The following is a 24,193-nucleotide window of genomic DNA, read 5'->3' on the forward strand; positions in this document are numbered from 1 at the left end:
TGAATCTTGAGGACATTATGCCCAGTGATACATAAACCAGTCACCAAAAGACAAATGTTCTATGATTTTACTTACATCAGGTATCTTGAGTAGTCAAGCTTATAGAAACAATGAAGTAGAATGATGGTTGCCAGGAACCAGGGGAGGGAAGAATGGGGACTTGTTTGGTGGGTATAAAAGAGTCCCGGAGATCTGGTGCACACCCGTGTGAAGATACTTAACACTACAGGAGTATACACGTAACAGTGGTTAAGAAGGTATGTTTCATGTTATGTATATTTATAGGAACAACTAGAAATAAGCTTTTAAAGAGAAATGGGAAGAAAGACCAAGCTTTTTTCTCTAATTTAGTTCTGGCTGATGTCACCCTTTCTTAACTATTCATTGCAGTTGTACAAATGTTCATTGAGCACATTCTAGGCATAAAATGCTTCTAAGGAAGATAGATCAGTTAAACAGCACCCATTCTCAAGGAGTTTGCCCTCTACTAAAGGGTTAGTTGATTTATACACACAAAAAAGCACAAGGCCACATGACATGCATTAACAGAATGAAACAGGTCTTGTGAAGGTGGTGCCTGGAATGGAACTTAAGAACAATAGAATTTCTGCTGCGACTGAGTTGTTGGGAAGGGGCAGGGTGAGCACAAATGAGACCAACTAGTTTTCTACCGTTTCCTTCAGGTAAAAGGTTTGAAATCTTGTTTGAAGAGATGTCAAAGATCTTTGGTCCAGCTTCCCATTTAATCCAAGAATTCATTCTAGTTGAATGAGGAAAGAAATCAGGAGGTAATTCAAAGTAGGGAAATGTGACTATCACAGGGAAATCATGGTCCAGGATAAAGCACACTGGGTTGGGTTACAAACTTGCTTTCCATCTTGCTTTTGCCTGAAAGCTCTATCAACTTCTCCGAGAATTGTACTTCCCTGGTGGCTCAGACGGTAAAAGCGTCTGCCTACAATGTGGGAGACCTGGGTTCAATCCCTGGGTTGGGAAGATCCCCTGGAGAAGGAAATGACAACCCACTCCAGTATTCTTGCCTGGAAAATCCCATGGACAGAGGAGCCTGGCAGGCTACAGTCCACCGGGTCGCAAAGAGTCAGACACGACTGAGTGACTTCTCTTCCCTTCTGTTCCAAGGCTGTCACATACACTGAACATGTGTGCAAATCCTTGGCAAGCATCAGAAATTCCTTGTCACCTTCTTCTTACTACCCTGGCTAATCCCTACTCCTCCTTCAAGGCTCAGCTCAAGACTGGCTTGGGGTAGAAAAGTCATGAACAGTGGTCCAACCTACCTTCACACTGCATTCAGTGGCCTGCTCAAAGTCCGTCTTTTCACCAGCCTGTGGGTAGGTGTGTCTGATTCCTGTAACCCTCCAAACCTGGGTGGGTTTGGTGTGTCTGTGGGTAGGTGTGCCTGATTCCTGTAACCCTCCAAACCTGGCACAGTCCACGTCATCCACTAAGTCAGTAGTTAAGAGCACTGGCCTTGAAAATCACACCAACAAAGGTTGAATCTTGGCTTTGCTACTTAGTAGCTATGTGACCCTGAGCAAGATCCTTAACCTCCTTCTTGGGCCTCAGTTTCTTCACCTGCAAAGTGGGGATAATTAACAGCGCCATAGGCTGTCATGAGGTGTTCAAAACGAAACTCAAGCACTTAAAGCCTATGACCCAGTGGCTACCACACAGAATTCTGAACAGAAACTTACTGTGAAGTTCTCTATATATGCTTGTTGCATAAGAAGATAAGGCTGTAAATAGCTACACTTTTCTTACAAGGGCCACCTTCGTATCTGAGAACTTTGCTGAGCCTCTGATGACACACCTCTAGCTCTGGGGCTCTAGACCCTTACAGAACAGGAACCCGGCGGTCTCCCAGCGGAGGGCGGGGCGGAGTCCCGCCCGCGGTCACGTGGGGACGCGGGGGGCGGGCCTTTGCGCGCGCAGGTCCCGCGGCCGGGGTTGACACTTCCGGGTGGGACCCGAGTGTGGCGGCGGGCCCGGGCCTGGCGCTTCCCGCAGCAACCATGGCGTATACCGGCCTCACCGTCCCTCTCATCGTGATGAGCGTGTTCTGGGGCATCGTCGGCTTCCTGGTGCCCTGGTTCATCCCTAAGGGTCCCAACCGGGGGTAAGTGCGCCAGGCCTGCCTGGGGAGGGAAGCGCGGTGAGCACCCGCCGGGCCTGGCGGGGAGAGGGGCCACGGCACCGTGGGTCGGAGACCTTGCCCGGGTGATCCCGCCTTCCAGTCAGGCCTCGGCCCCCAGCCCCCGGCAGCCCCCCGACTTCCTTGTCGCGGCAGCCTCAGTGTCTCCTAGCCCGAACTGAGGAAGGTGACCTCCGGCGGATCCTCCTTGGAAAGAAGCTTTAGGGGAATTTTTTTCTCCTCACGCCCCTGTGTGGGGAGGGTGCCGTCGGAAATGGATGTATCTCTCCTCGAGGAGAAGTTGGGGCTCGTCACCGGACGGCTGTCGCCCCTTTAGCCCCGCTGTCTACCCAAATGAGGCCTCGTTTGCCTACACTTTAAAGGGACGGATCAAATAAATAGAAATTGGCCTGTCTTCCTCACAGGCTGTCGCAGTTGCACAGCACACGCTTGTGCCGCAGCGTTGAGCCCAGGCCTTGCATCTAGTGGGCGCCAGGAGCTAGCTGGGGCTTGATCTGGAGCGAGGTTAATTACCAAAGAGCAGGAGGTATTGATTAGAAACCCCTGCGTCATACCTTTCTTAGGGCGCTCCCGCACTTGTGTATGAGTGTAACACAAGCTCTTAGAATGATTAGTTAAGAAAGACCCCCCCCCCCCCGCCCCCCGCCAATCCCCCGACTTCTTTGTTAAAGAGAGCTTTTTCTGTTTTATAAGTAAACTTTTTTATTATGGTGTGAAACAGTCTTATCTTCAAAGGAGCTTTGGAAACCCTCTTTTAGGTTCCTCTTTGCCTTTTAGTCATTTTTTCTCAGTGACACGATCATGTGGGGTGAAACTTACTATGAATCACAGATCTTGTTTTATTCTTTGAGACTAATTGGTGACTTCACAGTGCTCTGCATCCATAGTAGGCATTCAATAAAGGGCTGTTGAGTGGTCTATTGCCTTTATTAAAGGAAAGAAAATGCTCTTAATAGTTTGTGACCTGAACCCCTTTTGCTGTCTGGAATAAACTTGTGTTAGACCTGTTCCTTTCATCTAGTTTACAAGTAAATCATAATTTGTTTAAAAAGTAAGAATTGTAGTTGAATGTATCATTTGGTTGTATTAGGCCCACCCATTCTGCTCCCCTCTACTCCCCTCTCGGATGGCATCAGTTATGTAGGGTCGTCTTTCCAACCTGTAATAGATGAGAATTCTCAGGTTATTGAAACAGTTTGTGTTAACCAAATTTAATTCCTTGGACTTGTTTCTCCTGCTATGGTTCGAGAACTTCAAAGTGCTCCTTCGTTGTATTTCTGTCGTCAGCTGTTTCCTTACCCACTGTCTTTCCAGCCTTCATGCTCAGAAAGCGCTTACTAATGTGCTGGCAGTGTTGACCACTTCTTTCTTGAAGATCCCCATTTGGGGCCCAGTGTGCCCAGCCTTGGGGTCTTGATGCCGTTGCTGTTACCCAGAGTCATGAAATGCCTCCTGTGGTATGGGCTAGTCAGTTTGTAGTCCTAGTGTTACAATTCAGGTTTGACCTGCTAGTAATACGTGTTATCTGGATTTAATTCATAGCCTCCACCCCAGTCCTTGTTATTTCCTGCTCTTGGCAGGATTGAACAGGTCTTAAAACACAAGGTGTCTCCTAGGAGTTACTGTATTACACTTTGAGAAACACTGCTCCCAGTTGGATGATCCCTGGGAGGAACTTTTCCATGTTCCTATTTCCTCACTGTAAAATGGAAATATTAGTACTAAATTATTATTGGTTCTCTTTTCCCTCTTGAAAAGACTGCAGATAATTTTTTTTTTTTTTTTTACTACACGGAGGAGCTGAATTGCTTCAAGGACTATGGTGAATTTTTAATGCAGGAGAGCATTTCTGATTTGAAGGATTGACAACATCTTCATTAAGGAGATAAGTAAAGGTGCTGTGTGAGAGGGAGAGAAAGGAGTTTTTTGCTGTTAAATTTTCTTCTCTGAGATTCCTGCATGTCAAAATGCAGAAACTTGGGTGATTAGGAGGATTTCAGGACCTCGTGAAACTGGGGGAAAATGGGGGCAAAAGGGAAAAAGGTCTTCTGAATCTGTGTGTAACCTAAAGCAAGCTCCTTACTGTGATCTTTTTCTGCACCTGAAAAAGAGTGGAGTACAATGAAGTCTGTACCTGGAATGCTGGTTCCTAACCGTTCCTATTCTTTATGATTTCCTACTCTCCTCTTTAGGAATCCAGAGATTCTCTAAAAACTTCAGGTGGGGGAGGGGGTGGAGACAGAGAGCGGGGATTAGTGTGCCAAGGGTTCACAGCTCCAGTTTTTTCAGACATAACATTGTTACACATACAGAAAAAGAGAGTAGTGCAAGTGTTATGTAACGCCACCTAGATTCAGTAATGTTAACATTCATATTTGCTTTGTCTCTGAACCCAGGTGTGCACACACACACACATAATTTTGCTGAACCATTTGAGGGCATATGCAGTCATTGTGACACTTTACCCCTAAACACTTAAGCAGACCATAACTAAGAAAAAAATCACATTAGGAGCTGATACTTTTCGGTTTTTTTGGCTGTGTCACACCTCTCAGCTTGCGAGATCTTAGTTCCCCAGCATATTGGGCACTTGGAGTCCTAACCTCTGGACCACCAGGGAATTCCCATGAGGGACCTTTTGCTCTCCAATGTCAAATGAATAGTACAAAGGGGCCTCAGCTGTTTCCGTTTTCTGAGATGGTCTTTTGGGGAAGAGGAAGACTGAGGGAGGGATTCTGGGCTGGGGCAGGGGAATGGAAGGAGATGAACAGGAGCTTGGGATGGAGGATAAACAAACATGATGTGTTTGGGGACACTCAGGGCACCCACGTTCAGGAATGAAATGCTGTTTGAAAGTATAGGGGCGAGAAGGATGAATGGAGGGAACTGATTACAAGTGAGAAGCTGGATTTGATTTTATAGATCTTCAAACATGTTTATTATGAAACTATCAAAATTTGGTAGTGCAACCCTTAGTGCCTATTTATGTATGTATTATATTATAAGCTTAATGTATAAGGTACATATTTTGTTGAAGAATGTGCCTTCAGGATATATATAGAGTCTGACCAATTCTCACAATCCATACTGCTACCAGGCTGGTCCATTAATGCAACTCTCCTCTAACTGGTTTTTCTGCTTTTCCCTTTGCTTCCTCTTCCCAGGTCTATTTTCACCCTGCAGAGAGATCCTATTACAGTTTGGATCATATTTTGTCAGTGTTGTTAGTTGTTTGGTCGGATCCAACTCTGCGACCATATGAACTGTAGCCCACCAGGCTCCTTTGTCCATGGAATTCTCTAGGCAAGAATACTGGAGTGGGTAGCCATTCCCTTCTCCAGGGGATCTTCTTCACCCAGGGATTAAACCTGGGTCTCCTGCATTGCAGGCAGATTCTTTACCATCTGAGCCACCAGGGAAGCCCGATTTTGTCAGTCCTCTCTTCAAATCCCTCCAAAATAGCTTCCCTTTTCCTTTCAGAGGCTGTAAGATACTTCTGACCTCCCTTCCTACCAGGCTCTCCTTGCTGTGCTCAGCCACACAAGTCTCTGTCCTCTTTGAACCTGATACCCTCTCACCAGGAGCCTTTGCTTTGCTAAACTTCATCCCTTTTGTTTTCTCCTCTCTCTCCAGAGCCTGCTACACAGAGGACACAGTCTGTTGAATGAGTGAATGGACAAGGGAATATATTAACCACAGGGGAAAAAATATATATATCACACACACACAGGATTTCTAAAGGATAAGTTAAGCATCGTCCATAAAGGAGTTATGATATCTGCTCCCTGCCTTCTAGGAGATAGTCTTACGTATTCTGTGGGGTGTGGAGGTGCCATATTTGGAAATCATTCTTATAGATGATGGGAGTGCCTTAAAGGTGTTAAGGACTTCCTTGGTGTTCCAGTGGCTAAGACTCCATGTTCCCAATGCAGACTACCCAGGTTCGATCCCTGGTCAGGGAACTAGATCCTGCATACTGCAGTTAAGACCCAGAGCAGCCAAAAAACAAAGAACTAATCCTTATTGGTTGGTGACTGCAGGTGCAGGGGCGATATGAGCAAGGAGATGACAAATCTGAGGGATGGAAGTGGCAGAGTTTTTCGGGAGTAGGAGATTTCAAAGGGGAACCTTTAGAAAGAGAAAGTGAAAAGAATATCACAAGTTCAGTTTTTTAAAATGTCAGAGTTCAGCTGCTCAAAGATCCAGATTTAACTTTTTCAGAAAGAAATGGAGATGGGGAGAGATCAAGGCTAAAAAGTATAGTATCATTTCATTGCAGAGAATACTACCAGATAGGGCAGTTACTTGGGTATCAAAGCTAATTACTACTGCAGCCTTTTGTGTTCAGTTTTAGATGGGTTTGGAATAGACCTCTAAACTGTGGCATCAGTACACACTCCCTTATATACAAATGTTAATGACTTAGGTAGAATTCTGCTGAGTGCATGCAGGGCACACTGCTGTCTACTGGTGTTTCAGCAGATCAGATCCATCTTCCTAGAGTGCAGTCCTTGCCAGCTGGATCACCTGGGAAGGGAGCGTAAACCTCCTACAAGGTTTGCATAGTTATCTAATGATTGCACTTTTTTTCCCCCCAGAGTTATCATCACTATGTTGGTGACCTGTTCAGTTTGCTGCTATCTCTTGTAAGTAGTTTATTTCTAAAATAATAATCAGTTATTTCTGATATTTATCATATGTGTGATTAAAAGTTAAGTAAGTGGTTATCAAGTTTCATGGTTATCAAGTTAAGTTTTGGTTTTCAAGTTAAGTTTGGTTAAGTTAAGGTTATCAAGAAACTTAACCAATTAAGTTTCATGGTTATCATGAAACTTTATACTTTTGTTTAATTGGGGTTTGTTCTTGGTGTAACATCTAGAAATAGTAACTTAAGATTGGAAAGAAGATGTTTTCCTATGTTCAGTATGTTACCTAAGAATTGTACAGATGCTCAGTTCTGGCAATACAGGTGTAATTTATTTGGCACTTATTTCAATCCTATAATTAGCTGGAAATTGTCATCGTACTACTTTAGATTTTACTTCCATGAAGTATTTGAGCCTATTCTTTTCAGTTAAATATCGTGTTATGAAGCCAGTAAAGCCATTTTTGTTATGACTTTTGTTTATCTCATGAATAGACGTTAAACTGGAATTGTAATCGAGTAGAGAAAGGGTAATCTTTTAAAGTAATTCACTGTACATTATATCAAAGTATGATAATAATTGACTTCCGTTTGAATAAATTGTATCAACTGTTGAATGAAAGCTTTAGGATATATGAAGTCATGTCTCAACATATATTTTTGAAATATTGTTAGAAATAGCAAGACAGCATTTGAGGTATTCTGGTGGTTTTTTTTTTTTTTTTTTCAATTTTATTTATGTATGTATTTATTTATTCTTTCGGCCACACTGAGTAGCCTGTGGAATCTTAGTTCCCTGACCAGGGATCGAACGGAGCAGGTATTGAACCCATGCCCCCGTGTTGGGAGCTTGGAGTCTTAACCACTGAACTGCTAGGGATGTCCCTCTTTTTTTTAAATTGAGATATATTTCGCATACCATAAAATTTATCCTTTTAGGGATTGCTTGTTTTAAAACCAGCAATTCTTTCTTGTAAAAAGAGAGCTTGCTAGTTTCGTGAGACTTCCTTGTTTGGAAAAGTATTGGTGATGGTCAGCTATTGTTTAGTGCTCACATATGGTAGGAAGCAGCACTTCTAATCCTGTGACGAAAAGCCATGGTTCTCTGTGGCTCTGAATCTGAATTTCTTATATCCTGGGGCTTTTGCATTGAGGTTTTTCAAAGAGGTTTGTGGGTAGGAGCCAGTTCTAGTTGTTGGCATACATCAAAACCTGCCCCTGTCAAAGAGCTTTAAATTACCATGAATTTTGGCTGTCTGGCCATTAGATTACTTGCTTAAGTGCAGCTTGCAGTGTTTAAAGCTGAATCATATAGCACGATAGGAGTGTGGCTGAGGATGATGTTTAACTGCCTTGACATGCGAGCTTAGATGATGAGACTTTGTGCGGTTGCCTTGTTTTAGTCTTTTCTTTTTAGGAAGGTTAAGAGGCTTTTTCGGGTCTTCCCCAAAAGGCCTGAAGTGGGAAACATTTCACACTTCCCCAGAATGGAAGTCTGACAGGCAGTGAATAGAGGACATTCTTATTCTAGCTGTGTTTAGCTCTAAAGAGTAAATGGGAAGAAGTACTTGCATCAACAATTCCTCATCTGAGTAGGGGTGATTGAGTACCAGTCTGTCCTACCGAATTGAATGTCCTCTAGAAATTCCAGCAAGGGAGCTCTTTATCAATCCAGGAGCGAAGGAGTGGTCCTGTGATTGAAAAAGCCTTTTTTTCATTCCTTTGATCTCTGCTGCATGAGTGGTAAGGTTGGTGGTGGGATCTTAAAAGAGAGAGAAAATTATTGTACAGAGGAATGACTTGAGATTAAACAAAGATGAGGCAAAAGTGTCCTATGACTTTCTGGTCCTCCACTCTCTTTGAAGTCTGGTTAATTTTCTGGATATTCTCTTTAAAACAGGCAGGAGACCTTTCCAATTAATCTCATGCCTCGTGTCTTCATTTTCAAGTATAAAATACAATAACTGGACTTGGTTGGAAATTATGTTACTTTGAGTCTTAGTGACTTAGTTAAGAACTGATTGAGCCCTTACCTCTTGCTGTCTAGATTTTTCCCTTTGTCCCAGTGTGTTGGCGGCTGCTCCGTTGACAGTGGGTCAGTACTGTCATCAATGTGTTAATAAAGGTAGTTAGTACACAGTGTTCCAACATTAAATGCTTCCGGAGGCCATTTTATGGGGAAGTGAGCTGGGTGGTATAGACTTCACGCAATTTTTTTTAAGGTTCTCTTTTTTTTTTACTTTTATTTATTTTTGACTGTGCTCGGTCTTGTCGCGGTGAGGGATTTCTCTAGCTGTGGTGAGCGGTCTCCTCTCAGGTTGCAGTCGGTGGGCTTCTTGTTTTGATGGTTTGTCTCATCGGGGAGCACAGACTGTAGGTGCAAGGGCTTCGGTAGCTGTGGCGGCAGGCTCAGGACTCGTGGCTCCGGGGCCCTGGAGCCCTGGCCTGGTAGCTGTGGCCCACGGGCTTGGTCGCTCTGCATCGTGTGAAACCTTCCAGGACCAGGCACTGACTCTGTCTGTCCTGCGTGGGTGGGCATTTCTTGACCTCTGAGCCACCAGGGGCGCAGCTATGCAATTTTCTTTTGTTTCATTGAAACTTGATCATTTATCCTGTTTACAAAATACCTGCCTGAAACCTACAGATGGAATTCAAATTCCAAATATTTTACATACCTTATTCCACACAGGGGTGTGATTCTGTAATACATTTAATTTGAAATTCAAAGGAAACTTTATTCTTTGGCATTCGTACATATCGTTTCTTGAACATACCTCGTCTGTAGTAAGACATGCCCAAAGAAACTAGATTTCCTAAACAAAGTCATGTTTTGAGATAGTCATAGACTTTTGAATTGCCTTCTGTTTGTGGCATTCTTCTCTTTCCAGTTTGTTCTAGTCCAAGGTTAGATTCCATGGGGTGTACCTTGTTTGAGTTCTGAATAAATCAGGATCGCTGCCGGAACAACCAGCTTGTGTTACTAGTTCAGCAGAGGAATGCCTGAATGCTCTACATATGGTCCCCTCTCTGAGGCGCAAGATCACTTTTGTTTCTTAAGCATACAGGCCTTTTAGTTACTATTCTATACCTTCTCTTGGTCTTAGATTAATTGTTAATTTGAATTATGTTGTAGCTTACCCTGAGTCACAGAACTCACATCTTCAGAGTAAATTAGAAATTTAGTATTATATTGTGAAGGTGCAAGCACTTGACTAATTGTAAATCTTACCTGCAGAGTGATAGAGAAAAAGAAATGTTGACTAGGAGACCAGAAGACCTTAATTCTCCTAGGTTGAATGATATTTGACCTGATTATGTTGTAGTACGGTTCGGTGAATTTTTGAATACGATGCTGTGTGTGAAAACTTGTAATGAAGAATAAGAAAAATGTATTATTATCAGTGATTTTTAAATATTATTATTTTTTAAAATAACTGTTTATTTGTGTATTTATTTTTGATGGTGCTGGGTCTTCATGACTGTCTGAGGGCTCCGGTTTCAGCGAGCGGGTCTGCTCTTCATTGAGGCTCGAGGGTTTCTCACTGCGGAGGCTTCTCTTGTTGCGGAGCACAGGCTCTAGGGTGCTGTAATCGTGGATTTTTCTATTTCTCTTTAAGAAAGATCCTTGTTTGTTTCATATGTTTTAAAGCTCTGTTATTAGAAGCATGCATATATATGATTGTCATATGTCTTCTGATGAATGAACATTTCTAACATTATCAGATATCTTTATCCTTGGTAGTACTCCTTAACTCAGTTTTTACTTTGTCTTATTTATATCAATAATTGTACCACTTTTCCTGTGTTCGTTATATCTGTGTCTTTTTAGAACATGTATATGGCTTGGGTTTACTATTTCATCTATTCTGACTGTCTTTGCCTTTTGGCAAAGGGATATTCCTTATACAATTAATGTAACTAATGTAAGTAATGTATCTATTATAGCTAGGTTTGGGTTCACTATTTTGTTCATTGTTTTCTGTTTGGCTCAACTCATTTATGTTCCTCTGTCCTTTTAAGCCTTACTTTGGGTTAGTTGAATATTTTGAGTATTCTGTTTTAATTCCTTCAGGGCATTTAGCTATTCTTTTGTGTTTTTCTCCCCCTTCCCTTTATTTTATGTATTTATTTTTATTTTAAAATTTTTTTCTGTGCTGGATCTTCATTGCAAGTAGACTCTCCATAGTTGTGGGCTTGTGGGGGCTTCTCTTGTGGTGCTCAGGGTTAATAGTTGTGGCATGCAGGCTCTCTCTGGGCAAGCTCTCTAGTTACTGTATGTGGGATCTTAGTTCCTGGACCAGGGATCAAACCCATGTCCCTTGCTTTGTAAGGCGGATTCTTAACCACTGGACCACCAGGGAAGTCCACATTCTCATTTTTGAAGGATTTTTTTAGACATTTTTAGACATTTTTTCAGACAGTTTTAAAGGTGCTCTTCCATTATCTTCTGTCCTCCATTATTTCTGCTGAGAACTCAGCTGTAATTTGAATAATTGTTCCTTATGCATTCTTTGTGCCCTGAATGTTATTAAGATTTTCTCTTTATTTTTGCTTTTCAGCATAAATTCTACTATGGTGTGCATAGGTGTGGTATTGTTTGAATTTATTCTGATTAGGTTTGCTGAGCTATTGGATCTTAACTGTTTTCCACCAAATTTGAGAAGATTTCAATCTATGTTCTTTTTTTTCTTTTTCCTCTATACATTCTCCTTCCGAGACTACAGTTCCACCTATGGTAGACTTTGATTTTCTTTTCAATTTTTTTTCCTGTTTCTTCAGTTTGGATAAGTTCTGTTGATTTTTCATCAGGTTCACTATTTCTCCTATCATCTCCAACCTTATGGTAAACCCATCCAAATATTTTTCAGTTCGTATATTAAACTTTTTTGTTCTAGAATTTTTATTTGGTTCTTTATTAATGTTTTAATTTACTTTCTGAGATTCCCAATCTGTTCATTCTTTATAGCCAATTTGTCTTCTAAGTCTTTAAACATATTTATAATGCTGTTTTGTTTTGTGTTTATTCTAGAACGATAAACGCCTTGATTACACGAGCTAGTATAGGAAGGAGGACTTATTTGCCTTTCTGTGCCTTGATTTCCCTCAGATAGAACTCTAGCTCCTTGCCCTCTAGTATGCAGCCATTTGTAGCCCACATTTGGGCTTCCCTGGTAGCTCAGTTGGTAAAGAATCTGCCTGCAGTGCAGGAGACACTGGTTCGATTCCTGGGTCAGGAAGATCTGCTGGAGAAAGGGATAGGCTACCCACTCCAGTAATCTTGGGCTTCCCTGGTGGCTCAGCTGGCAAAGAATACACCCACAATGTGGGAGATCTGGATTTGATCCCTGGGCTGGGAAGATCCCCTGGAGAAGGGAAAGGCTACCCACTCCAGTATTCTGGCCTAGAGAATTCCATGAACTGTATAGTCTATGGGGTCGCAAAGAGTTGGACACGACTGAGCGACTTTCACTTTCTGCTTAAGAGACATTACCTTTTGGAGGGGTGCACCTCACGTGCATTTGGCATGGGGAAGTTTCCTGACTAGGGATCGAACCTGTGCCCTCTGCTGTGGAAGCACAGAGTCTTAACCACTGGCCTGCCAAGGAAGTCAGAGATAACATTACCTTTTAACTGCAGCTTCTGTATAATTTTGGGCTCAACTTCTGTTGATTTCTTTGTCCTTGACTATTGATTACATTTCTTGAGGGTTTTTTGCCTGTGTATTTTTTACTAAATGCTAGATATTGAATCTAGCTAGATACTTACTAAAGCTAGATATAGATCATTGGGAAAGACCCAATACTGGGAAAGATTGAGGGCAAAAAGAGAAGGGGGCAGCAGAGGATGAAATGGCATCCTCTGATTAGATAGCATCACTGACTCAATGGACATAAATCTGAGTAAACTCTGGGAGACAGTGAAGGACAGGGGAGCCTGGTTGCAAAGAGTTGGACATGACTTAGCGACTAAGCAACAGCAAGATATTGTAGAGTATAGACATTCTGGATTCTACTTAAATTATTAATTGATCACCTTAAACCTGTGGAAGCTTGGTTTTACACTTTGTTGGGGCAGATCTATTTCAGTTTTGCCCTTAGAGTGAGTTCTCCATTAAGGTGTGGCCCTTCTGGGGTTTCAGTGGAAAGTTTGAGGTGGTTCAGGCCGCTGTAACTTCAGACTCCAAGTTCTCTTTCTCTGTCACACACAGCAGCAGAAGTCTCTGCTCTGTCTTTCTGTCTTTTCCACTAGCGCTTGGCATTTGCCTGCATGGTTCAGGGATGAGCCAAGGACTTGAGGGGTATTTGAACATGTTTTGGGCCCTTTGTGATGCATCTTTTGAGATTTCTCCTCTTATTTCCAACTGCTCTGGCAGCTCTGAACTTACCTTTTGATACCTCAAGTCAAGAAGACTGCAGTGTTTTGTTTGAGCTTCACATAGACTGGACAGTGTCCTCTGGGGAAATGCTGTATAAAATTCCTTATTTCTTTCATGGATTGAATCCCTTCAGACTCTACCTGCTTTGGACACTCTCTAGTACCATCAATTAGTTGTTTTTTTGTATTTTGTCCAGAGTTTATAATTACTGTCTATAGAATGAGTCTGATATAAGCTACTTATTATCAGAACCAGAACATTACCTATTGACTTTTTTTTATGTTCAAGTATTATAGTTTTTCATTTCTATAGAAGTTCTTTTTGCTGCTTTTATTATAGTTTTGTTTTCCTTTCCTGTCTTCCCCTTTCTTTCCCCTCTCCCTTTCTTTTTCCCTGTGTATATTTTAAGTGTATCTTATTTCTTAAAACATAGTAGACAGTTTATTTATAGTCTGTATCTGATAATTTCATTATCTGAAGTCCTTGCAGGTTTGTATCTGCTTTTTGCTGTCTCTCACTCATGGTGCCTTGTTTCCATATGCATTTAGTTATATTTGACTGTCGTATGTTCATTTTCCCTATAGATATTTGATTGTTTTTTTGTTTTTTTGGCTGCGCCTTGTGGCTTGCAGGATCTTAGTTCCCTTACCAGAGGTTGAACCTGGGCCTTTGGCAGTGAAAAAAGCATGGAGTCTAACCAGTAGACCACCAGGGAATTCCCTGTTTTCTCTAGTTTTATTTGTATGACTTCTTTGAGGCCTGATATGAAGGTGGGCTCCTCCAGAAACGATTTACATTGCCTCTACCAGGTGCCCAAGGCTATCCCCAGAGTGCCATTAAATTAAATAAAATTCTTGGTATATTCTTTTTTAAAACCATGGGCTTCAAGAATCCCCCTGCCAGTGCAGGAGATGCAGGTTTGACCCCCGGGTCAGGAAGATCCCCTGGAGGAGGAAATAGCCAACTGCTCCAGTATTCTTACCTGGGGGATCCCATAGACAGAGGAGCCTAGTGGGCTACAGTCCAGGGAGGTCACAGAAGAGCTGGATACAACTTAGTGACTGAACAAACGAAAAACAGCAAAGCATGAATTTGAGTTGGCAGACTTTCATGAAGACTAATTCTCTGGGCAGTGTTTTTCTCCCTCTTGCTTGGTATTGGTATCTGAGACAGTTGATTTTCCTAGCATTCCACTCAAGGGTGTTCTTTGATTTATCCTTGCCTTAAGACAGAAAGAACCCTTTGGGGTCTTAGCTTTTTAGCGGGTATGTGTGGAACTTTTGTTAGACTCTGTACGTTGAATGGGCCCTGAGCTCTGTCTACCATTTTTCTTGCCCTGTGAGGTCTGAAAACAGAAGCGCGAGTTAGTCTGGTTTAGTGTATGCTCTCAAAGTGTGGAAAGCAACCTGTAGTCACTTTATTTCCCTCTGAGTACTTGCTTTCGCTTAGTTTTTTTGGTCTGAGACTTGCTTACGTTTCTCTTGTGGATGCATGGTAAAGTATTACGATGTCTTGACCTGTTGATAGTGGAAAGGAAATCTAGGTACCTGGCCCAGCATATTATTATGTACTGTATGAGAAAGTCTGGTTATCTTATTCTGACCATATAGTCTTTTCATTTATAATTTGGCAGATAAGAGAATTTGAACTGAAAGGCCTAGTATAGAAAGTGTGGAAGAAAAAAGGAAAGATAATTCAAATTCAGAGCTGCCAAAAATAGGGCATATTCCTATTTTGTACTGTAGTAGTGAAAGGGCTGTAGCAGAGATAGAGTTGGCTTCAGGCTAATGGAAAGTAAGTTTGTACCTTCTCATCTGGAGCTTGGGGTCCTCTTCCAGACTCCCATGACTGTGGAAGAATAAAGTTCTGTTTCCTTGGCTGGGTATCAGTTGGGGGGCTGCCCTCAGCTCCTGGATGCCATCCACATTCCTTGCCCTTCCGTTGTCAAAACTAGCAAGAGAGAATCTTCCTTTCTGTCAAATCCTTCTCGTCCTCTAGCAGTCTGGGTTCAGTAAGGAGGTAGAAACCATACAGCAGATTAAACACAGGAAGTTTAATGTAACTGTACACTGTGACAGAAGAGTAACTCTAAGAGAGGAGGGAACTCCATGTGGTACCTGAGGACTCAGGGAGGATGAGGATGGGCACAGACGACTTGGAAAGGATCCAGACCTTGTGGAGAAGGTATAGTTCAGCCCACCAGGTAGCGGAGAAGTTCACTGTTTTGGCCAGGCTGGAGTTGGCTGGAGTTGCTGGGCAAACACTTGGCCACACTCCGGAGGGCAGGCAGGAGAGTGGACATGGGAGATCCGTGACCTGGGTGTGTGTTGGGAATCCTTGCGACCCTATGAGCAGGAGGACCTCGAAGCATGTAGTCTAAGCAGGGCTCTGGTTTCCATGTTGAGAGGGCTGCAGAAAGGTTATTTCCAGGCCTCGCCTCTACCTCCAAGAATGACCGTGTTCTGGGCTAGAGCCTGTGCAGGTTCCGCCAAGTGTCCTCACACCCACGCCCCCAGCTTCTAGCCCTTGCCTGCTGTGCCCCTCCAGCTCCCTCTGCTGAGAAAGCTTGACATCAGGCCCACTTGAAAGGAGAAAAAGGAACTCATTTGTTTACTGCAGAGCTCTTATTACAGGGTGCATTACAAGATGACTGGCAATGAATTAATAAGTGGCACATGCACTCCAGATGTCCTTGGTCAGAAAGAGTCTTGTCTCTTTTAGGAGCTCACCTGATTAGGTCAAGCCCACTCAGTAATTTCTCTTTCTTTTCTTTTTTAAATCGAAATATGGGCTTCCCAGGTGGCTCAACAGTGAAGAATTCCCCTGCCAGTGCAGGAGATACAGGTTCGATCCCTGGGTCATGAAGATCCCCTGGAGTAGGAAATGGCAAGCCAGTCCAGTATTCTTGCCTGGAAAATGCCCTGGCAGACTATAGTTCATGAGATCACAAAGAGTCAGACACAACTGAGCACACATATAGTTGATTTCTAGTGTTCTAGGTGCATGGCAAAGTGATTCAGTTATACATGTACACACATATATATTTACATATATATATTCTTTTTCAGGTTATTTTGCATTATAGGTTACTGCAAGATGTTGAATATAGTTTCCTGTGCTATATATTAATAGTAGTTCCTTACTGATTATCTGTTTTACATATAATAGTGTGTATCTGTTAAGCTCTTCATTTATCCCTCTCCTCTCCCCTTTGGTAACCATAAGTGTGCTTTCTGCTTATGAGTTTGTTCCTGTTTTGCAAATAAGTTCCTGTGTATAATTCTTTAGATTCCACATATGAGTGATTGTCTGACTGACTTAGTATGATCATTTCTAGGTCCATCCATGTTGCTGCACATGGCATTATTTCATTCTTTTTTATGGCTGAGCAATAATTTGTGTGTGTGTGTGTACCACAGCTTCTTTGTCCATTCATCTGTTGATGGAAATTTCCCTTTCTTAAAGCCAGCTGTATTTTTTTAAGGTGTAGTGGATGTATATTATGTTTCAGGAGTACAGCATGGTGATTCATAATGTTTAAAGGTTATATTCCATTTATAGTTATTATAAAATATGGGCTATATTCCCTGTGTTGTGCAGAACATCCCTGTAGCTAATTTTGTGCACAACAGTTTGTTTCTCTTAGATCCCTGCATTTGTAATGCCCCTCCCCTCCTCCCTCTCCCCACTGGTAACCACTGTTTTGTTCTCTGTATCTGTGAGTCTGTTTCTGTTTTATATTCACTAGTTGGTTTTATTTTTTAAATTCCACCTGTAAGTGATGCACGGTATTTGTCTTTCCCTGTCAAGGCAGCTGTATCTTATAACATAATCTAATCATGGTGGTGGTTCTCCCATCATACCCACCACTCCCTGTTTATGCAGGTGTATATGCAAGGGGATGGGAGTTTGGGGGCACCATCTTAGAATTCTGCCTACTGCAGACTGGGTGGGGGTGGGAGAGGAGGCGGAGAGGAGAATGACTCTGCTGCCTGAGAAACTCCTTGGTAGAGTGAAATAGGTTGCATTTCATTCTGTGGCTTGAATACATTTTTAGCGGTCTCACAGAAAAAGAGAAGGAATGACTAGTATTTATTGAACATCTATTTGTCAGCTACTACAAGAGCACTTTCATGTATTATTCCTTTGGCTCTTAGCATCTTAGGCCGGGATTATCGTCTTCATTTTACACAGAGGAAACTGTTTACACAGAGGCGCGGGGGTGTAGGCTCAGTTGCCTAGAGTCGCTGCACTTATTTTTATTAATATTTATTTATTTGGCTGCACCAGGCCTTAGTTGCAACATACAGGATCTTTAGTTGTGGCATCTAGTTCCCTGACCATCCACTAATTTTTGATGTATTTAAAACTGAATCGAACCCTATCTAATACTGAATTACATGCTTTCTAATAGTGTCTAATAACATTACTGCCCTTGAAAGAATTTGTGTCATTGGACTGGAATGAGGGTGTTTGACAGAAGTCATCTCAGTAGAGACAGGTCAAGTTACGTCTCTGCTGCCTCTTAAGGAGCCCACTGAGGAGGTCACTCCTGTCGAGGCCCTCGCTGGCGGACCGCAGAAGAGAAGTCCTAGCCCAGCTTCCCCTTTCCAACAGGGAAGCCAGGCAGCTATCTGCTTGACCTGTGTGTCACAGGGAAATAGCCATGCCTGTGTTCCCTGTTCTCTTATCTGAATGTGGAACAAAAGAACAAAGCAGGATTTTGAACGAGCTCGGTATAGCCTTTTCTGTGGGGAGGACGTATTTTGTGCTTGAAGAATTCTAATGACCAAGAGCTGAGCTCGTGGTAAGTGGCCAGGAGTGTTTGTAGATGAATACCCTGTTCCTCTCTCTCTCTTCCAAAGCAGGCTCTGCCACTACTCTTGGTTTGTCTCTCACAAGGTCATGAACCCGGGGATGCGGGTGGGGGCGTGGCCCCTCAACTGAGATTCCTTTTGGCATCCTTCAGGCCATGGCATTGGTAAAGAACTGTGGAATAAAAGAGGAACTCCAAGCTGCCTGATGTGTTTCATCCATAATGCCCCATGGGAGCAGCCCAGTATTGTGGGACTTAGAAGTCCTGGGTTCCCTTTCCAGCTCTTTCCGTGTTCGCCACGGGAGTATTAAGCTCCCTGGGACATAGTTTCTTCATTGTTAAAATGAGGGAAGTGAACTTGACCTCTGGTCCATTCCAGCGCCGCAGTTCTCTGAAAGATGCTACCCTGCTGTCACTTCCTCGGTAGCTTGATTAAGCTCAGAAGGTTGGTTATTAGGCTGGACTTCAGGTTGTGGAGACATGTGGAACAGTTTGGGCAAATATGAAGAGTACATTTAGTTCTCTCTTCTTGGACACATGAAGTAATAGATTCATTGGAATATGAGCTCTTTCTCCACCCACTTCCATCAATTCAGAGTGTATTTTTTTTTTAAATCCTTCCAGTTCTGCACTGTGTTTATCAGCTTGAAAGAAAAATCTGAAGTCAGGCAGTAACCAGAAGGGCAGGCACAGAACTCAGCTGGTTACAAGGGGGAAATTCCACCATGAAATTTCAAATGAACTGACCTGGGCTGTTTCCCAAGGAATTTTCTTGAACTTTGGTTTGTTGTGGTGGTGATTGTTTTAAGTAAGCTGTTTTGCTTGATTTGAAACATTAAAAATAGCCTGTAAAATTAAATTCGAAAACATTTCTGAATACTGATCTGAGCAAGCAGAAGGGACTTCATTCTTGCTTCTGGATATTTCTTTTTTACCTCAGGTACCAAAGGCTCAGTGGTGGACCTCACCAATAGTTAGCAAATGGATTCTTTGTTTCCTTAACTCCCAGACAGTTCCCCCCCCTCACAGTCTTCCGACTCTTTGCGACCCCGTGGACTGTAGCTTGCCAGGCTCCTCTGTCCAGACAGTTTAGATTTAGCTAACTGATTGATGCCTTCTGAACTGCTGTCAGGTAGGGTATTTCAGAAGGTAACTTTTGTAGTAGGAACATTCATCGCGACCTGATGATGGGTTCAGGAGCAGTTGCCACTTAATTAGTATCAACCACAGGCGAGTCGTCTCATCTCTCATCCTCAGTTTCCTTAACCATATTGTGGAAAAATTAAGAGAAAGATCTTTTGTGAAGTAGAACATGATTTTTTTTTTTTTTAAAGCTCCCTGGGTGTTTATAACATACAGTCAGAGTCAGGAGGTATCGCTGTGCTTCATTGTACAAAGTGCTGGGAGATGGTTGTTTTTGTTAAGTATTATACGTTTTTGGTAAGGAGAAGAGACGCTCTGACGTGTTTTTACTTAGCATTTCTAAGCACTGGCCAGTGTTTCGGTCTGTCCTGAAGGACGGACACTGTTCATTCTGTCTGCTTCCGTTGCCTGCTGGGATCGGGAGAGTCTGGGTCTGAGTGGAATTTTCCATGCCTCTCAGCCCTGCGTCGTTGGTGTTCACTGCAGTCACAGCTCTTCAGGGTGTCCGCCTGTGTGCCCTCCTCTTTCTTTCTCTCAGAGAGATGTTAAACCTCAGCTGCAAGTCTGCCTGTTTTGTTTGTGTCAAATACTGTGGTTCTAAGGACAGATCAGAGAGTCTCCTCTGAGTTACCTTTTTGTTTATAAAGTGAGTCAGCTTGAGGTAGCTGACTTGGCCCAGTGCCCTCAGGTGTCACATTTCCTGTCACAGAACCGCTTTCTGGTGCGGTGGGGTGCAGAGGGCTGGTGCCTGATTTCTTTCTGTAGGTAAAGCTGCTAGAGCTGCTGTGTGGAGATTCTTCAGCAGTCTGATGGTCAGGGGTCAGCATCAGCTTCTTGATCCTTTGACTGGGAGAGTTCTAAAAATGACAGCAAATGGCAGAAAAGAGATCTAACAAGACCGTGGCCTGGTTGCGTTTGGCTACTTCCTCTCTTCTAGGGCAATTTAAAGTCCTAAAATAGTAGAAGGAGACTACTGTAGCAGGTTATCTACTTTCCTTAGAAAGCAATTCCTAGTATCCCATGCAGAGAGGACAGTGATGTCAGATTTCGATGCTGAAATCCATCCTCTAGGATCTGTGGCAGAGAGTCTGGGCTTGGGTACCAGACACCCTCCCCGTAAATGAGAGCAATTTATTTCTGATTTAAATAAAAACTCATGTATTTTGAATAGGAATTAAAGGCACTGTGTGTTCTACTTCATTCTGGGCTCCCCTGTAGCAGTACCTGCTTGGAAAGGCCTTCCTGCGCACCCCATCACAGGAGTACTACCTCCATCGTTCTCTACTCCTTCGCCTCACTGTATTTCCTTCCTGATTCTGTAAGCTTTGCGAGAGCAGTGCCATTTCGTTTTCTTCTTGTGTGTGCTGAGGCCGCCTTAAATGTTTGTTTAATGAAGTAAACCATGGAATGGTTTGAATGGCTAGACATTAGCTTGCTGTCTTTCTGTTGAGTAGTATGAGTTCTTTATATATTTTGGATATTAGCCCCTTATCAAATGTATGATTTACTGTCTTTCTTTTTGTTATTTGCTTTGGTCCGAGTTCAGTGATTCTCAGATTTCACTGGGAATCTGGGTTCCTGTATCAGATAGAACACTATTCAGAACTTTGTGAATGGTAAAAGAAAACTTTAAAGTCAGTTTTGGGCTATGTGCTATTTTTCACTTCGAACCCTGAAGTACATAACATCATCATACGTCCTCCATAATTGAGTCTATGATACAGAGGAATACCTTATTACTTTAGATCTGAAGTAAGCAAGGGCAGTTAGATGTCCATTTGGTTCAGCTCCCCTGGGGCCCCCCAGATACGTAACACATTTTAGTGGTGTTGGTGATGAGAAAAGGGGTGCTCAAGTGATACAGTCTAATTGGGAGATGGTGGGCTGAAATTTAACCCTGGCTGTACCAGTAAAAGTGGGTGTGATCAAAAAATGGGCCAAAGAACTAAACAGACATTTCTCCAAAGAAGACATACAGATGGCTAACAAACACATGAAAAGATGCTCAACATCACTCATTATTAGAGAAATGCAAATCAAAACCACAATGAGGTACCATTACACACCAGTCAGGATGGCTGCTATCCAAAAGTCTACAAGCAATAAATGCTGGAGAGGGTGTGGAGAAAAGGGAACCCTCTTACACTGTTGGTGGGAATGCAAACTAGTACAGCCGCTATGGAAAACAGTGTGGAGATTTCTTAAAAAACTGGAAATAGGACTGCCATATGACCCAGCAATCCCACTTCTGGGCATACACACTGAGGAAACCAGATCTGAAAGAGACACGTGCACCCCAATGTTCATCGCAGCACTGTTTATAATAGCCAGGACATGGAAGCAACCTAGATGCCCATCAGCAGATGAATGGATAAGGAAGCTGTGGTACATATACACCATGGAATATTACTCAGCCATTAAAAAGAATTCATTTGAACCAGTCCTAATGAGATGAATGAAGCTGGAGCCCCTTATACAGAGTGAAGTAAGCCAGAAAGATAAAGAACATTACAGCATACTGACACATGTATATGGAATTTAGAAAGGTGATAACGATAACCCTATATGCAGAACAGAAAAAGAGACACAGAAATACAGAACAGACTTTTGAACTTTGTGGGAGAATGTGAGGGTGGGATATTTCAAAAGAACAGCATGTATACTATCTATGGTGAAACAGATCACCAGCCCAGGTGGGATGCACGAGACAAGTGCTCCGGCCTGGTGCACTGGGAAGACCCAGAGGAATCGGGTGGAGAGGGAGGTGGGAGGGGGGATCGGGATTGGGAATACATGTAAATCCATGGCTGATTCATATCAATGTATGACAAAACCCACTGGGGAAAAAAAAAAAAAAAAGTGGGTGTGTTGGACTTGGCTGGTAGTTCAATGGTTAAGAGTCGCCTGCCAATGCAGGGGACACAGGTTTGACGCCTGGTCTGGGCAGATCCCACATGCCATGGGGCAGCTAAGCCCTTGAGCTGCAGCCACTGAAGCCCGTGTGCCTGCGAGCCCGTTCTCCACAAGTCGAGAAGCCACTGCAATGAGAGGCCTGCGCACCACAACTAAAGAGCAGTCCCTACTCCCAGCAGTGAAGATCCAGGGCAGTCAGTAAATAAATAAATAAAAGATTTTTAAAATATGGGTGTGTCATATTGGTTGTGGGTCTTAGCATTTGGAGAATGGATAAAGTAAACTGATTTTTCCTGAACCCAGAAGTTGTGATTTTGATAAACTTGGATTAGGCAAAAACACTCTTGAGTGACAGTATCATATGAATTCAGGAGATCTTAAATATTTGGAAAGGGAATTAAGAATATGAGTGAAAAGACCAGAGGCATACTATGATGAAGCTTCATTGGTTTGTCAATAACGTATCAAAATGAAGACAGGATTTGGTCTGTGAAGCCCTTTTTTTTTTTTTTTTTATAAGACATGTTCCCATTAACATGATGTGTTTTATGAACTTTAAATGTATTGAAAATCTGGTCTGAACAGAATAGATTTAAATTCTACCAAAGCGCTTTCCTCATCCTAGCTTAAAATGGTCCTGTTCCAGCATGATTTCACCACTTTTTGTTGTGCTTCCTTCTCCATTATTTTTTAGTTGGCTGATTGCAATTCTGGCCCAACTCAACCCTCTCTTTGGACCACAGTTGAAAAATGAAACCATCTGGTACCTCAAGTATCATTGGCCTTGAGGAAGAAGACCTGCTCACTGGTACTCAGTCATTGAGGTGACTATGCCCTTGACCTTTCACATCAGTGTTGTCAGTCAGTCAGCTGGGGCTTGCCTGGACTTTTCCTCCTTTTAACACTTGGCAAGGGCAGGCTGCTCTGAAAGCAAACACAACTGAATAGCAGAAATAGATTTAGAACTTAGGCCATTCAATCTACCAAAGGATTTATCCACAAGATTCTTTTAAATCGTATTCTTACCCAGAATATTTTTGAATTACTTTTGCATGTGGTCTTTCGGACACAGATCAAGAACATGACTATTTATACTTGGTATTTCAAGATTCAGCAACTTGAATTGGCAGACAGATTTTAGATGAAGGGTGTCTCTGAATGCTTTGGCAGAGAGAGACAGACGTGTTTTGAAAATTGGTCTTCAAATTGCAGGTTACATTTGCTTCTGAGCATCAGAGAAGTGAGGAGTGGTGTAGTGGAAAGATTTATTCACTGGCCAGGAGTCAGAAAACTTGTCATTTCATTTGTTCCTCTATCTCCATTTTGTTAAATGGAGGCTAGTGCTAAAGGCTTGACTAGATTCAGGTTCAGCTTTTTTGGCAAGCACACTTAAATGGTTCTGTGAGCTTCGTATCGCTTTGTATCAGGGGACACACAGTGCTTGGCTCTCTGGCCTTTAGTGATGCCAAGGTGCTGGATTCGCATCCCTCCAGGTGAAGAGGTCTCTGTCAACCTTTGTCCAGTGATTTTTATCCACTGATGATCTTAGCCTGCATTGCAGTGGAAATTGCAAAATGGAAATTTTTTACTTCTTTTATTACTCACATATTTGATTAGGTGAAAGATTTCTATAAAAACAAACTTTTCTTCATCGACTAGGGTTATTTAGTAACCTTGAAATATAGATCAGATAAGAAAAGCAGGATATATATTTAATTTTTCTTTTTAATTTTCAGAGTAAGATGTTGGTGCCCAAGTTACTTCCAGGGAGTCCAATGAGGTTTTCTCTTCTTTCCTTTTCAGTTTTAATCAATTACACATCTGTTACCCTTTTCAGACTCAGTTCTTTCTTTGGCCTTATGGGCACCTGTCTGGACTAGCTCCTGTGTCCTTGTGCTTCTAGTCTTTGGTCGTTCTTTCTCGGCAGCATCAAGGTGTCCCAGACCTCTCTTCTGCGTTTCTTCACCTGGAGTCAGCTTTCCCTCCAGTTGCTTTCTAAATTTCTGACAGAAAGGATCCCTGGTTCATTAGTCAGTCCTCAAGCTTAGTTGACTGTTTTTTCCCCCTAGTGGAAGTAGTATTTTAAAACCATGATCTGATTGCTGGGTGCATTCATTTCTGATAGGA

At 42.6% G+C, this 24,193-nt stretch overlaps 1 protein-coding gene across 1 annotated transcript in view; it reads left to right on the forward strand.

Moving 5' to 3' along the window:
- The first annotated feature begins 1,950 nt into the window (after positions 1 to 1,950).
- ATP6V0E1 (ATPase H+ transporting V0 subunit e1) overlaps positions 1,951 to 24,193 on the forward strand; it is a 29,068-nt gene continuing 6,825 nt past the window's right edge. The window contains exons 1-3 of the mRNA XM_061129489.1: positions 1,951 to 2,137; positions 6,772 to 6,819; positions 22,761 to 22,890. Of these exons, the coding sequence (XP_060985472.1) occupies positions 2,034 to 2,137; positions 6,772 to 6,819; positions 22,761 to 22,854 (246 nt within the window). The 5' untranslated portion in view covers positions 1,951 to 2,033 and the 3' untranslated portion in view covers positions 22,855 to 22,890. The remainder of the gene's footprint in view (positions 2,138 to 6,771; positions 6,820 to 22,760; positions 22,891 to 24,193) is intronic.

The sequence above is a fragment of the Dama dama genome, chromosome 25 (assembly GCF_033118175.1).
Source record: "Dama dama isolate Ldn47 chromosome 25, ASM3311817v1, whole genome shotgun sequence".
NCBI lineage: Eukaryota > Metazoa > Chordata > Mammalia > Artiodactyla > Cervidae > Dama > Dama dama.